The sequence below is a fragment of the Nomascus leucogenys genome, chromosome 22a (assembly GCF_006542625.1).
Source record: "Nomascus leucogenys isolate Asia chromosome 22a, Asia_NLE_v1, whole genome shotgun sequence".
Lineage (NCBI taxonomy): Eukaryota > Metazoa > Chordata > Mammalia > Primates > Hylobatidae > Nomascus > Nomascus leucogenys.
In genome coordinates this window covers 101,093,301-101,108,163 of record NC_044402.1, presented here as the reverse complement: position 1 = coordinate 101,108,163, position 14,863 = coordinate 101,093,301, and the positions used below count along the sequence as shown (strand labels likewise).

Sequence of the window (14,863 nt, the reverse complement as noted above, 5' to 3'; positions counted from 1 at the left end):
GCCTTAGATGAAAAACTTTTGAGTAGGTAAATAGGAATGTGCCCTGAAAGGTTGGCAATTTAAATGAGACTTCAGACTTTTTAAGCCACTGTTGGTGGTTTCTTTTGGAACACGGATAATCACAAGGTCTTTCTTCTTTGCTTATTTTTAAGAATAATACATATAAAGTATATACGATACATAATTTGATAGGTAATATACAAAATATATAATATAAAATGATAATATAGAATATAGAGAGGTGTAAAAGAAATCAACTATCATTGCCCTATTCCACTGATAATGTTTCACATTTGGGATTGTATTAGTACATTTATATAGTACATAGTATGTGAACATTTTTGTTCATTACACGTACAGCTTTGTGTACATATATGAATTTTTAGGTTAATTCCTAGTGGAAAATTAATTGATAGATGCTTTACAGGGCAATAATAATTTATAAGAAGAAAAAAGAAAACCATTTTAGAAACCAGATCTCCCAGACATTTGGGATGTGGATGGAGCTGTCTGGGGGTGAGCTGACAATGAGTTTTAAAGCAGGTTTCCATTTGCCGGCTCTTCCACTTCCCATTTCTTCCAAACTTACCTCTTGTGTCTTCTTCCTTGAGTAAGTTCTCCTAAGTTCCTAGCATAATACTTTCTTCCAGACTCTTCAGTTCTTTGTCTCTACTTAAATGTCTTGAGCTGCCATCTTTCCGATTTTATCCAAGAAGCAAAAACAGCTGGGCCAAGCAAGCAGCACCTGTCTTACTCAAAGCTCTGAGAGCTTCCACGGTGCACCATGAACCAATAACGGAAAAAGCCAGTCATCTCTTGGCCCACTCGATATTAGCCTTGTGTATTCCCTCTGAGACTGGGTTGCTTCACCCACTAAAGTCCTGTAAGACATGCTGGCTACCAGGTTGGGTGGCTGACCACATTTTGGCCTTTATTCCCAGAGTCTGTGTGCCTGGAAAGGTAGATAATAACATCTGTATCCACAGGCAAAGAGGCTTCCTTTAGTTTTTTTCATTTGTATTTCACAAGTGCTTTTTCACTCTACACCAGCCATTTGCTGGGCTTACAAGCTATCTCATTTACTTCTCAGCGTGTTAACTTTGGCTGCCTCAGGTGGCAGTAGACGTCTGGGAAATGCATGCACAGGTGACCTGCCTGGTTCTAGGACACAGGACATACCTCCTGGTCTACTTCTGGGCCCACCTCTACGATTGTGGAGCCTCAGCAAAGAGTGCAAACAAAGGCCCCCAGCCTGGTGCCTGCTGGCCTTCTCCTCTACCCTGGCTCTATTCTGTGCTGTGAGGAGCCTGAGCACTGCAGCCTGAAAAGCCAAGCTCAGTCTACTCCCTCCACAAACAGCTGCTCCTTGGCCACCCTCTGACCTAGGGGTGCAGACACTGCTGTTATGATCTGCCCTAGACGGACTCAGATAAGAGGCTTATGTGTGGTCTAACAGTGGGGTCAAGGCCATCCATGGAGAATGACCTAGAAAAGGGGTGAGGTTTCAGGTGGGGAAGTCATCCTGGTGCCATGAACTCCCGAGAATTGCTGGAGGAGGACCAGAGAGGGGCCCTCTAAAGTATGGGTCCCCCTTTTTTGGGCCTAAGGCCTGTACTGCCCACATTCATCCTGCCCTCAGCAGAGAACCACCAGATGTGCCTGTCTGGTCTCCGTGTCAAACACTATTCACATATCAATGGCATCCTCAATGACAGCAGTAACTATTTATGGAACTCTTACTAAGTGCCAAGCAAGACTTATGTGATTTTCTCCAGAGCCCAGTGAAGAATCCCCATTTTGTAGGGGAAACTCCCTGTGCTCTTGTACTTGGAGGGAATTTTGGGTTCCACTCTATATATTCAGCTTCTTGTCTGCTCACACCTTCTCAGCTGGTTGGATTCTGGAACTGACCTTGCCTCACCAAAGCAAACTCCAACCCCTTGCATCCTTTGTCCCTTTGGGTTTGCCGATGCCCTCTGACTTGCCTGTCCAGATGCTTTGCTGAACTAGTTACAGAAAATGTCTGGACAACTGGTTGGATACCTGACTTCCCTCTGTGGTTTTGATTGGACAACATCAAAGGTGTCGCAACGTTCCCCCAGTCCTCAACAAAAAGCTAAAACTCCAGTGAGTTGGTTGGAGATAACTCAGTAGGTCTCTTGACAGTCTGTTGAGATGGTCTAAAAAATTTTAATTCCTCTGTTCCTGGCCTTGATCAGCTGTCATTGTCATTCTTGCTGCATAAGGTGTCCCCACAGTCACCTACTCACCATGCAGAAAGTCCTTCCACTCTCAAGTATTGGCCGATACCCAGTGCAGCGGCATAGATTACCTAATCAATCAGAGAAGAAGCATGGTTGTTAGTAGGCTTTGTATTTGCTGGCTTCTTTTGTCTTTTGAAAGTTAAATAGATGTAGCTTTTTTTTTTTAAAGGGGTCTGGCAATGTTGCCCAGGCTGTATTCAAACTCCTGGTGTCCTACCTCAGCCTCCTGAGTAGCTTGGGCTACAGGTGTGCAGCACTGAGCATGGTTCCCAGCTTTTTTAAAAGGATATTTTAACATCTGCCAAGTGGTTTAATGCTTTATTCCTCTACTTGGAATATTATCCTGCCCCCTACCTCAGTTCCAGTTTTATTCTTTGTCTTAAAGATGATAGCCTAGTTGGCGAGCTCACTTTCTTCATCTATTAATTCATTAATTCGATGTAGGTCTATTGACAACTATATTTCAGATACTAGGTAAGATAGCGGGGATCCTCACAGAGAAAACCTGGGCAGTTTCTAAGGCCATCATGCCTTGGATGGTTTGTCAGTGATGCTCCTCGGTTGCTTTTAGATTATTACATCAGAATCTCCTGGGGGCATTTTTAAAATATGCAGATTCCTAACCCTGCTCCAATTCTCCTGAATCAGCCATTTAGGGGTGGGCCCAGGAATCTGCATTCCAGAGGTCTGCAGGTAATTCTACTGCATGGACTTTCCATTCTATTGCTGTTTCATGTAATAACATTTGAGAACCTCAGATTTCCAAAGATGAAGGCCTAGGGGGTGGGAGTGAAAGAGAGTCAGTGTGGAATAGAGTTCATCTGGGAAGGCTTCACAGAGAAGCCTGGGCTTGAAGAATGAGCAAGCTGTGGATTGGTAGAGAGCTGGGGAGAGGCATTCTGGGTTCTCAGAGCAGCAGGCACAGGTGCAAAGGAGATAGGGTTGGGAGGCGACTGGCCTGCAGGGAGCCATGGAGAGTAGGAGGAAGCATGAGTTAGGGAGGTCAAGTAGTTGGACTTCTCTGAATGCCTGGTGAAGGAGGTTAGGCTTGGCCATGCTTTAGGCATAAGGAGCTGCTGAGGGATCTCAAATAGGAGAGGGACCTAAGGAGGGTGGGGAACTCCACCAGCAGCTGGCAGATTAGGGGAGTGTGTCTGTGCTCCCGATCAGCTCTCAACCTAAGAATTTGTGTATTTAACAGATAACTAGTTTAGGGATTATTAACACCTAAAATGGGTGTTTATTGATTCTTCAAAAGGGATATGATTATAGACTCCTCTTCAATAACTTAAACCCATTGCAGATTTTAAATAATTCTTTTTTTTTTTTTTGAGATGGAGTCTTGCTCTGTTGCCCAGGCTGGAGTGCAGTGGTGCGATCTCGGCTCACTGCAACCTCTACATCCCAGGTTCAAGCAATTCTCCTGCCTCAGCCTCCCAAGTAGTTGGATTACAGGTGCACACTGCCATGCCCCGCTAATTTTCGTATTTTTAGTAGAGATGGGGTTTCGCCATGTTGGCCAGGCTGGTCTTGAACTCCTGACTTCAAGTGATCTGCCCGCCTTGGCCTCCCAAAGTGCTGGGATTACAGGCATGAACCACCGCGCCCGGCCTAAAGGATTCTTTTGGTATGTGAAGGGCCATGTTAGGGGTTGAGTTATGTCCCCCCAAAAGACATGTTCAAGTGCTAAACCCTGGAACCTGTGAATATGAACTTATTTGGAAATAGGGCCTCTGCAGATGTAATCAAGTCAAAATGAAGTGATACTGGGTTAAGGTAGGCCCAATTTGATGACCAGTGTCCTATAAGAAGAGGGAAATTGGGACACAGACACACGGGGGAGAAGACCATATGAGGATGGAAACACAGATTGGAGTGACGCATCTACAAGCCAAGAAATGTCAAGGAAGGAAATGCCATTGTTAAGCAGCAGAAGCTAGGCAGGGGTGAGGAAGGCAGGGGTGAGGAAGGCAGGGGTGAGGAAGGCAGGGGTGAGGAAGGCAGGGGTGAGGAAGGCAGGGGTGAGGAAGGCAGGGGTGAGGAAGGCAGGGGTGAGGAAGGCAGGGGTGAGGAAGGCAGGGGTGAGGAAGGCAGGGGTGAGGAAGGCAGGGGTGAGGAAGGAAGGAGATGAGGAAGGAAGGGGTGAGGAAGGAAGGGGTGAGGAAGGAAGGGGATGAGGAAGGAAGGGGTGAGGAAGGCAAAGGTGAGGAAGGCAGGGGTGAGGAAGGCAGGGGTGAGGAAGGAAGGGGTGAGGAGGGATCTTCCCAAAGACCCTCCACAGAGAACATGGCCCTGCGGACGCCTTGCTATCAGACTTAAAGCCTCCAGCGCTGGGGGAGAATACATTACTGCTTTTTTTTTTTTTTTTTTTTGAGACGGAGGCTTGCTTTGTTGCCCAAGCTGGAGTTCAGTGGCACGATCTCAGCTCACTGCAACCTCCGCCTCCCAGGTTCGAGCGATTCTCCTGCCTCAGCTTCCTGAATAGCTGGAATTACAGGCAAGCGTCACCATGCCTGGCTTATTTTTGTTTCCCCATGTTGGCCAGGCTGACGGGTTTCCCCATATTGGCCAGGCTGGTCTCGAACTCCTGATCTCAGGTGATCCGCCTGCCTTGGCCTTCCAAAGTGCTGGGATTACAGGTGTGAGCCACTGCGCCCGGCCATTTCTGCTATTTTAAGACCAGCAGTTTGTGGTACTGAGTTAGGGCAGCCCTGCAAAGTGAATACAGGCCCTTAACAAAGGAAGCCAAATAAGTCACTGGATAGAAAATGGGGTGTTAAGTGGGTGGTGTGGAGTGTACGCACTGTGCTAGTTCTGTGCAGCCCGTTCCAAGCGCATGCTCTGATAAGCAGGGAGCAGCTTGACATTCTCTGCTCCTGGGTGCTGTAGCTACTTTAGAACCAACTGAAGCAGAGGCCTGAGAGGGGCTAGGATGACATTGGGGGTGGTGTGGAGCAGTTTCTGGATCTATCCAGAAACACACTTCCCACCTGGCCCTGGGTGGGTGGTGGGTTTTCTCTGTTTAGACTTACCCCAAGGGCTTCCATGAGCTGCTCCTCCGAGGGCTGCGGGTGGTTCCTGAGCAGCGCGTACATGGACATCACTATCCCAGGGGTGCAGAATCCACACTGGGTGCCGTGGCTCTTGGCGATCCGCTCCTGGAAAGACACATGAATGGTTTCGGCTGTGCCTTCTCTCTGCCAACAACTCTCACCACACTCCACAGCCTGCAGTTCCCTGGCAATGGTAGAACCCACTCCCTTCCCTTTGATCAGACTCTGCCTGTGTTCCTTTCCCTAGGCTGCTCCTGGAGGAAGTGGCTCAGAAGCAGTGTCCTATGATAATCATTTTCCAAGGTCAAGTGCTCAAATCCTTCTAATTGGGAATTGGTAGCATGCATCCTTACTATCAGAGTGCAAAGAATCCTCCGGAAATCATAAGTATAAACAGTGTGTGGGAGTTTCAAAAATAGTTTTCTCCAACACCTCCGCATCTTGCACAGCTTAGTTCTATGAGGCTACCTCTTTCTGATTAACTTGGAGACTGTTGATCTCACTTTGCTTTCTTCCTTAAATTCTTCTGTATTGGCACAAAGGGAGCTCTCCTTTCAAAGGTCTGAGATTTTGGTCCATGTCCTGGGTCGCTGCCATTTAAAGTGTCGTCCATGGACTAGCAGTATTGACTCCGCTTACAGGAAATGAGGAACCTGAGGCTCCTGCTTCAAATCTCTTTACTCAGAATCTGCATCTTTAACAAGCTCCTGGGTGAGTCTTAGGCACATTAAAGTTTGTGTCTAAATCTGGAAGCCCTGTTCTAGATTGCAGAATGTAATGTAATCCTAGGATTTGGGTTTATCAACCTTGCCGTGAGCATCCTCTCTGCCCTCCTACTAGACTCTGCTACACTCTGCTGGATCATTTGCCTTTGCTCATCTCCTTGGAGTTCGTTCTCCAATGAGATCATGTAGTTAAACCCAGAGGCCCTCTGGGCTCCCCCTGTCTAGAAAGACTCAGTGTTGGTTAATCCGGTCCTGTGACTCCTAAGCTCCTGTAACAATGTCAGAGGAATCGTTGTGCTCTCTGTCACCACATGCCACATTGCTCTTAAATCCTTACCTCTTCGTTCCAGCTTCAGGTTAAGATTCAGAGAAATAATTGTTCTCATGTTCTGGTGAAGTTTTAGATTCCCCTTACCCCCAATTCTGATTTTACTCCTAAGACCTCTGTGCCACAGGGAATAATTGTAAATTTTATTCTGTTAGCCTCAGAGACATTTTATTCTATGTGAAATATTCTTTGTATGATACCTATTCCAGACCATTAATCAATACTTCAATAATTCTGCTTTTAATTCAAGCAGAAAAAGTGAAAAAAAAAAAGATTAATCAAATGTGGATGGCGTTTTCAGTTTTCTTTTAAATAACTTTACAAATGTTATTACCCTGGTCGATAGGCATCCAAAGCTTCTACTTGCCTGATCACAACCTAGAAGCCTCAGGCAGTATAGCCAACACAGCATTTGGCAAAAAGATAAAGTTAAGAAGTGAGAAAATTAGGATGTGCTCTTACCTGTACAGGGTGAAGCCCGGTTTTGATGTTTCCAACACCTTCCACGGTGGTGACAGCAACTCCATACAGAGAGCAGATGGGCATCAGGCATGCGGTGATGGAGAAGTGTCTTCATATAAGAAACACAAGGAAAATCAAGGGGAGTAACACAGTCCTGCCTCATGGGGAAGTCTGGCACCAGGAAGAACAGCGGAAAGCCTCCAAAGCCCATCATTGAGCTGAGGGGATGGGGAACTGGAGAGGTGACAGGGAAAGGAAGAATTTACAGTCCTCTCTGCTGACTCCGTGCTGTCTGTAGTAATAGGGATCCTTAAGGTGAACCTGGGCATTCTGAACTTCAGAAACACTTTCCAAGCCCAGAACAGACCCACCTGGGAGTAATGGGAATGAACTTGGGTGTGGTTCATTGTGTGTGGTTCATTGAAGTGTGGTTGGACTTCAGTAGTATTCATCGGGGCATTGACTTCATAACAAGCAAAAGGTTTTATCCATATGGACACATTTGGGAATTTTTTTGCTTCCTAATTTAAAACTCTCTGGATAAGGTCATTCAACAGTGTAGGACGACCTGTGTTCTGAAGCCATCTCTTGATTTGTTGGGCCAATGGACTTGGGGGAACCCCAACTTCTAGAATCTGGTCCTTAATCAAAAGATGAAATCTTGGCCCAGGTCCTTGCTCTGTAGGGCTGGTCCAGCCCTACTGTAGAAAGGGCATTAGCTGCTGGTGGTGGTGGCTCACACCTGTAATCCCAACATTTTGGGAAGCTGAGCAGGCAGATTGCTTGAGATCAGGAGTTTGAGACCAGCCTGGGCAATATGGTGAAACCCTATCTCTACCAAAAATACAAAAAATTTAGCTGGATGTGGTGGCAGGCATCTGTGATCCCAGCTACTGGGAGGCTGAGGTGGGAGGATCACTTGACCCTGGGAGGCAGAGGTTAGAGTGAGCTGAGATAGCAACACTGCACTTCAGCCTGGATGACAGAGTGAGACTCTGCCTCGAAAAAAAAAGGGAAAGAAAAAGCATTAGCTTAAGAGCCAGAAAATGTGGGGTTCTAGTCCTTGTTCTATAGCTTACTAGTTGTATGACTTTGAACAAGTCACTTCATCTCTTTGAGCCTCAGTTTCTTCATCTGTAAAATCAATGGCTAACCTACATTGGGGTTTCTTTTTTTTTTTTTTTTTTTGAGACGGAGTCTCGCTCTGTCGCCCAGGCTGGGGTGCAGTGGCGCGATCTCGGCTCACTGCAAGCTCCGCCTCCCGGGTTCCCGCCATTCTCCTGCCTCAGCCTCTCCGAGTAGCTGGGACTACAGGCGCCCGCCACCACGCCCGGCTAATTTTTTGTACTTTTAGTAGAGACGGGGTTTCACCGTGGTCTCGATCTGCTGACCTCGTGATCCGCCCGCCTCGGCCTCCCAAAGTGCTGGGATTACAAGCGTGAGCCACCGCACCCGGCCTCATTGGGGTTTCTTAACCTGGGGTGCATAGATGGGCCTTGGGGGATCTCCCTGAAATGGTGTGTGAAATGTAGTTAGTTTATGTGTTACCTGAGTAGATGGCTCACAGCTTTTATTGGATTTTTCAGAGCCATCTAAGATCCGTATACAGCAAGAATCTAAGAACCTTTCTTAAAGTTGTGAGCTAGGAACACCAGCAAGAAACAAAGTGCTGTCCTGGCTTCTGGGCTGGGATACCTTATCCTCCTGGACACGGGGTCATGCTTGGACACCATCATGGTGCAGGCGCCGCAGCCTCCTCTTCCTCAGGCGTACTTGGTTCCTGTGAGACGTACCGGAAGGGGCGCAGTCAAGGAAAAGATGCCAAGGAGAACATTTGCTTTCAGTATAGCTGCCTCCCTAGGAGATCACTTCTGAGGAAGGTCTTTTGAGGTGTGAGTGCAGGTCTGAGAAGCCATTCACCTGCCTTCAGGTCTTAGTGTGACACTGGGCATATTAACCTCTCCCTGCCTATTTTCTCACAAAGAGGGAGAAGCAATAACTATTTTATCTTCACAGGCTTATTGTAGGCGTCTTGTAGGATAATGGGTGTAAAGCCTTTTGAAAAATCCTATTTTATTATAGGGTATTCTTATATGTCTTCTGAGTTTCAATCATGTAATTGGAAGAGAGGAAGGTTATTTTTAGCAACTCAATTTGTGTTGCATTTGAAAGCAAATTGGTGAATTTTTGGAGGAATCTTCTATCCCTATTTACAGATCCCACCAAGTGTCTCTCTGCTGTGGCTTGGCCCAGGTCCAATCCCAAACCTAGGCTCAGCCCCAGTCCCTTCTCTTTATTCATCCTTCTCCCTAACTGTGGTTTATTTCCATGCAATTTATAGAATTGGAGGTAATTAACTATACTGGCCAAAAAGATTTCAGAATGCCCAACTGTTTACTGCTATTGCTTGTTTTTTTTTTTTTTTTTTAAACCCTAAGGCTTATTCATCGAAATTGAGTCAAAATTTAAAATGCTTATCAGACTGGTGATGTAAACGAAGGGGGGCGCTGCACGTGACTGGTGAGCTCAAGCCCCTTAGGAAAGGGCTGGGAACAGTCCTGCTCAGCTCTAAGCAAGACTGTTGCCATGTGGGGATGGCTTTCTCCCCATTTTTCAAGAGAAGCTGAAAAATCTTGATTTTAAAAGATATGAAATTTTCTAATTTCTAAACAACAACAGCCAATTAAAAACCATGGGCTTTTAAACAAAACTTGTCCAGAAGCCGATTTCATCAATTAGTAATTTCTGTCATTTATTTATTTTTGGTTTTCAGAGAACTGAGAGATCCATATTTTAATTTACCAATTAAAATATGTTTGCCATTAAGAGGATCTATATTCCAGAATATGAAATGGCAGGGAAAACCTAGGGTAAGAAGACACATGTAGGGAAAGGAAATCTTTCCCTGTGATACAGGTTCTCACTGAATCTGGGGAATTTGGTTTCGAAAAAGGGCAGGGCAGATGCAACACAAGCCTCTATTACATAACAACCCTGGTGGGGCTCCGGAAAGCCCGTAAGGGAATTATCAGTGTTGAAATAAAGAGCTTAGCTTCTATTTCACTACATTATCAGATATAGGAAACTCTGGGGAAACTTCATCCTCTCCAAAATAGCCTGATTAACCTAATAGCCTTAAAACCACGGCCAAAAGCAAATAGAGAGGAAGAGCCAAGGGTGCTGACTATTTGAATGGAGACATTTGGTTCATTCTCATAATTCTCAGCTGGCCTAAGCGTTAAGGCAAACACACACACAGCCAGGACTTTGACAAAAGGGTCCAGTTCTTTCATAGGAAGGTCAGCAGAGTCCCTTCTGGGTCCACATTCCTCTCTATCACCTGTGTTGGGAACAGAAGAGAGATGATTATGGGGCTTGAATCTGTGACCCTGTGGAACATCTGTCGAAATCTGTTTGATTTAGGGATTGAGGTATAATAGGCCTGATTTCATCTGCACCTGTTTTTTTTATGCTCTGAGGGCACATGACGTTCACACATGTTAACAGGACAGAAGACTCAGGGCAAGTGTGGCAACAATGCTGTGATATATGAGTACAGCCGGGACCACTGCTGTGTAAAGATGCCTCTGGGAGCGTATTATTCATATTTGCTCCACTATCTATTTTTGTGGAATCTTCCAATTCAGCCTTGAAATATTTCAAATCTGGGAGGGACTTGGATTGTGTGCATGTGTGTGTGTGTGTATCTGTGTGTATGTGTGTGCATGTGTGCGTGTGTGTGCATTATGTGTTTGTGTGCACGTGTGTGTGCATGTATGCAATGAAGGGTCCTGTAGGGAGGCAAGCTGGGTAGGCAGAGATTCCGGCCCCCCTGAGATCCTTCTGGTTGGGAATGCATTTGCCACAGTGGGAGTCTGAAGAGTGGTAGGAAGAGGAGATGGAGAATTGCTGCTGTCCTGGGGAGGCCCTGGAGCCTACCACTCCCCTCAATAGCAGTGGGGCCAGTGGTGAGACTTGATGACCCAGGTGGCTCTGGTGGACACTAGCATCCCTCCGCCCTTGAAAAGTGGAGGTTTGGCTGGGTGCGGTGGCTCATGCCTGTAATCCCAGCACTTTGGGAGGCTGAGGCAGGTGGATTACTTGAGGCCAGGAGTTCAAGACCAGCCTAACCAACATGGCGAAAACTTGTCTTACTAAAAACACACACACACACACACACACACACACACACACACACACGAGCCGGACATGGTGGTGCATGTCTGTAATCCCAGCTACTTGGGAGACTGAGGCATGAAAATCACTTGAACCCAGGAGGCGGAGGTTGCAGTGAGCCGAGATTGCACCACTGCACTCTAGCCTGGGAGACAGAGCAAGACTCTGTCTCAAAAACAAAACAAAACAAAACAAAACAAAACAAAACAGAAAAGTGGAGGTTTTAGCAACAAGGAGCCTTCTTTGGTGCCTCTTTCCCATTTGCTTATTTTGGGATAGTTCCTTTGACTTTGTCTCAGGGTGTCCTGCAAACACATTTAGCCATTCTGTTGCATTGGAGGAAAGGAAGATACAGTGAACTATCCATGTTAGGGTCTTCCTTTCTCTCTAGAAGTAAGACATAAACTTTTGTAGATCTCAAAGAATTAAAAAACCAAGGAAGATGCATCCAAGCTGGGATGTTAAAATTCAGCTGCTTTCTGGATCTCCAGGGGATCTGAATCAATGGAAGAAGAGGCTATTCTCTGCCTGCCTGTACCCCCACTGCTGGTCCTTTAAACACATGGATTGACAGTGTGGTTGGATGATTTTTTTTTTTTGAGATGAAGTCTCACGCTTGTCCCCTAGGCTGGAGTGTGATGGCACGATCTCGGCTCATTGCAACCTCCATCTCCTGGGTTCAAGCCATTCTCCCACCTCAGCCTCCTGAGTAGCTGGGATTACAGAGGACTGCCATCATGCCCGGCTAATTTTTGTATTTTTAGTAGAGATGGGGTTTCACCATGTTGGCCAGGCTGGTCTCGAACTCCTGACCTCAGGTGATCTGCCCACCTCGGCCTCCCAAAGTGCTGGGATTACAGGCATGAGCCACTGCGCCCGGCCGGATATTTTTGTTGTGTGACTGACTCCCACCCCTACCACACCCTCCTTGCATTTCTTCTAACCCTTGACTTATTCCCTGTTCTGACTGCAGCTACTTCACTCTGGGCTCATGGCGCAGAGGGGATGTGGAGTGGAAAGTAGAGGAAGGAGCCTCCTCTGGCATTTGAGTCTCCAAAACCTAGGCCAGTGGGTCAGGCAAGTAAGGATACAGACCCTTGAACGACAGTTTTGGAAGAACATATGGCAGTTGCTGGTTATGGAGTCTGCATACAGGAGAGTGGGTCAGAATGGCAATGATGAGAACTTTAAGGCTCCTTTCTTGAACTAAGCTCTGGGGTTGGGGGTAGACGATGACTAAGCCCTGGGGCTGAGGGTCCTTAGGGGAGAGGTGACAAGACCCTAGAAAAACCGTGTGCCTTAGGAGCTGCAGAATGGTTCATTTGAGAGACAGACAGGGACTCAGGAAGGGAAGGACCTGCAGAGGGCACTAGGGTTAACTAGGGGCCTGCATGGGTGGATGGTCAGGACTGGAGGGAGGATGCTGGGACAACTGGCAATGGAGAGTCCCTGCCCTTGTTATACAGGCTCCAAAATGGAGCTTAGCTACAACCCAGGGAAAGCAGGGTACTCCAATCGACTGTGAGGACATTTTAGCCAATTCTGTATGATGAAGACTCAACAGAAAAATTAAGTTGATAAACAAAAAAATAAAAAAGGTCCCATTTCTTGTCCTCCTAATTTTGAGGATCAAGATGTGTCACCAGATAAAGTGTGTCCATGGATCAGGCCTGGCACCAGGTGCTTTGCAAGGCGGGTTCCTAAGCAAGGAAAGATGCAGCTTTCTTTTCATCTTTACAATAGTCCTGGAAGTGGATTCCAAAGGTGAGGACTCCAAGACTCAGGGAGAGGAAGTGGCGTGCACAACATTATATAGTAAATGGCGAAGCCAGATTCATCCGACATCAAGGCTTTACTGCATCTTCCCCACATTTCCAGGAGCTGAGTTCTGGCTGAGTGGGAAACAGGTCACATTAGGATGGCTTTCTAGTACCTGGCTTCTTGCTCCTGACTACAGGGACTCAGCCCAAATGGGCCACAAGAGCTCCCCTCCAGCTCGTGGTTTCCTGCTGCCTCCGCAAACCACGGCAGGAATGCCCATCACTTACCTTCCTCCTGTTCACGAAGAAAACCAGCTCGTCTGATCATGATGTGCAAGGCATTGCACCTGTAAATAGGCTTTGCTTTACAAGACAAGGTGGGAATGCAGTTTGCCCCAGCCACAGAATTGAGTGGTGAGGATTTAGGTCTAAGCAACTAGAATCTCTCCCTGTGTAGAAGCAGGTGGCCTGGAGCCTCAGGAGCACAAGAGGTGGAGACTTCCTTGTTTCACAGCTTAAGTCTAGGACTCCTGTCTAGTCCAGCCTCTTAACTTGAGCCTCACTCTGCCTCCCACCAATCCTGACTTTGAAGCGGACTCAGTACACAGCCCACACCTCTTCATGCTTTTTCTGAAGTTTGAGGGCGTCAGCACGAAAACCATAAACAACAATCTAAGCTTAAGCCTGCTCTGCACACTGCCTCAGCCCTGGGAACAGACCCTGGATGGATTTCACTTTTTTCGAAGACAGAAGTGGGCTTTCTGAGACCTCCCACTTTGCCCAACTTTTTTTTTTTTTTCTAATTTTAGCTGCAGAAATGTCTCCTCATAGGAGGTCATATGATCAAATCCAGTCTGTGCCATAGTTGAAGTGGAGCTGTGGGGTGCCTTCCTACTTCCTCCCCACCCCCAGAATTGTTCCACTGGAAAATAGTGATCTAGTTAAGGCAACCACTGTACAGATAAATAAACCGAGAGGTGAGATTGGTAGCTCAGAGTCACTCAGAAGTAAGTGGCAAAGCAGGAACTAAAACTGAGAAATTTGGCTTGTAACACCTGTAGAGTGTATAAACAGAGTCCTTGATTTAAAAAAAAAGAAAACCCACCCAAGTGTGGTGTGGCTCACACCTGTAATCCCAGCACTTTGGGAGGATTGCTTGATCCAAGGGAGACCACCCTGGGCAACACGGCAAACCCTGTCTCTACTAAAAAATACAAAAATTAGCCAGGTGTGGTGGCACATGCCTGTAGTCCCAACTGCTCGGGAGGCTGAGGCAGGAGGATGACTTGAGCTTGGGAGGTCGAGGCTGCAGTGAGCTGTGAACACACCACTGTACTCCAGCCTGGGTGAAAGAGTGAGACCCTGTCTCAAAAAATAAAAAAGAAAAATATCATGTTTGTTCTTTATGAACATCTCCAATTAGATATCTGTAGATAAAATCAAGCAGTTCTTATTCTTTCAGCTGAAGTAATGCCTAGCACTTGTCCTCATGTATGGGTGAAGCAAGTAGCTACTTATGTGCCTGGCTTCAGGAGAGCTGGCAAGACCACTCTGTTCCCCAACACTTCCTTGACCAGTTCTTGGAGCCCTGGCACCATCAGTAGAGTCAACCTTTTGTCTTCAGATGAGCATTCACTGTGTGGCAGTGTATCTTTCAGGCCAGAATGGCAAACACCTGGCATCCTCTTGATCTGGCTAATTGAGGACGGTCTTCTCATTTTCCCCTGGTCCTGATATGGCTTCAGAATCCTTCCTAGAGCTACTCCTCAATGGATAGAGTTGGCAGCTTCCAAATTTCTTGACAATTCTAATGCCCAGGTGCTCAGGCATTCCAGTTTTCATGCACCTGTGGAGACGAGTGTTTACACACATGCCTGTGTGTTGGTTTGAGTATGTATATGGGTGTTTTACATGTATTAAACAGTTGCCAAATACATCTGCAACAGTCCTGTGAGAGAAGTTAGAGATCATGCTGTGAATTAGGAAGGACCTTCAGGTCACACTTTGATGATACCGCTCCTGGTGCTATCAGGACCTTTTTGTCCATGTTACTTCTGTTCAAAACCCCCAAATAGCTCTCTGCTTGGAACATAGG

General features: G+C 46.6%; 1 protein-coding gene across 1 annotated transcript in view; it reads right to left on the bottom strand.

The window, feature by feature from the left end:
* The window catches only part of LOC100583419 (aldehyde oxidase 2-like), a 77,837-nt gene extending 64,727 nt beyond the window's left edge, over positions 1 to 13,110 (bottom strand). Inside the window, 7 exon segments of the mRNA XM_030803569.1 lie at positions 2,271 to 2,332; position 4,537; positions 5,297 to 5,422; positions 6,833 to 6,941; positions 8,528 to 8,624; positions 10,088 to 10,172; positions 13,057 to 13,110. Of these exon segments, the coding sequence (XP_030659429.1) occupies positions 2,271 to 2,332; position 4,537; positions 5,297 to 5,422; positions 6,833 to 6,941; positions 8,528 to 8,624; positions 10,088 to 10,172; positions 13,057 to 13,110 (534 nt within the window).
* Between the last annotated feature and the right edge of the window lie 1,753 nt (positions 13,111 to 14,863).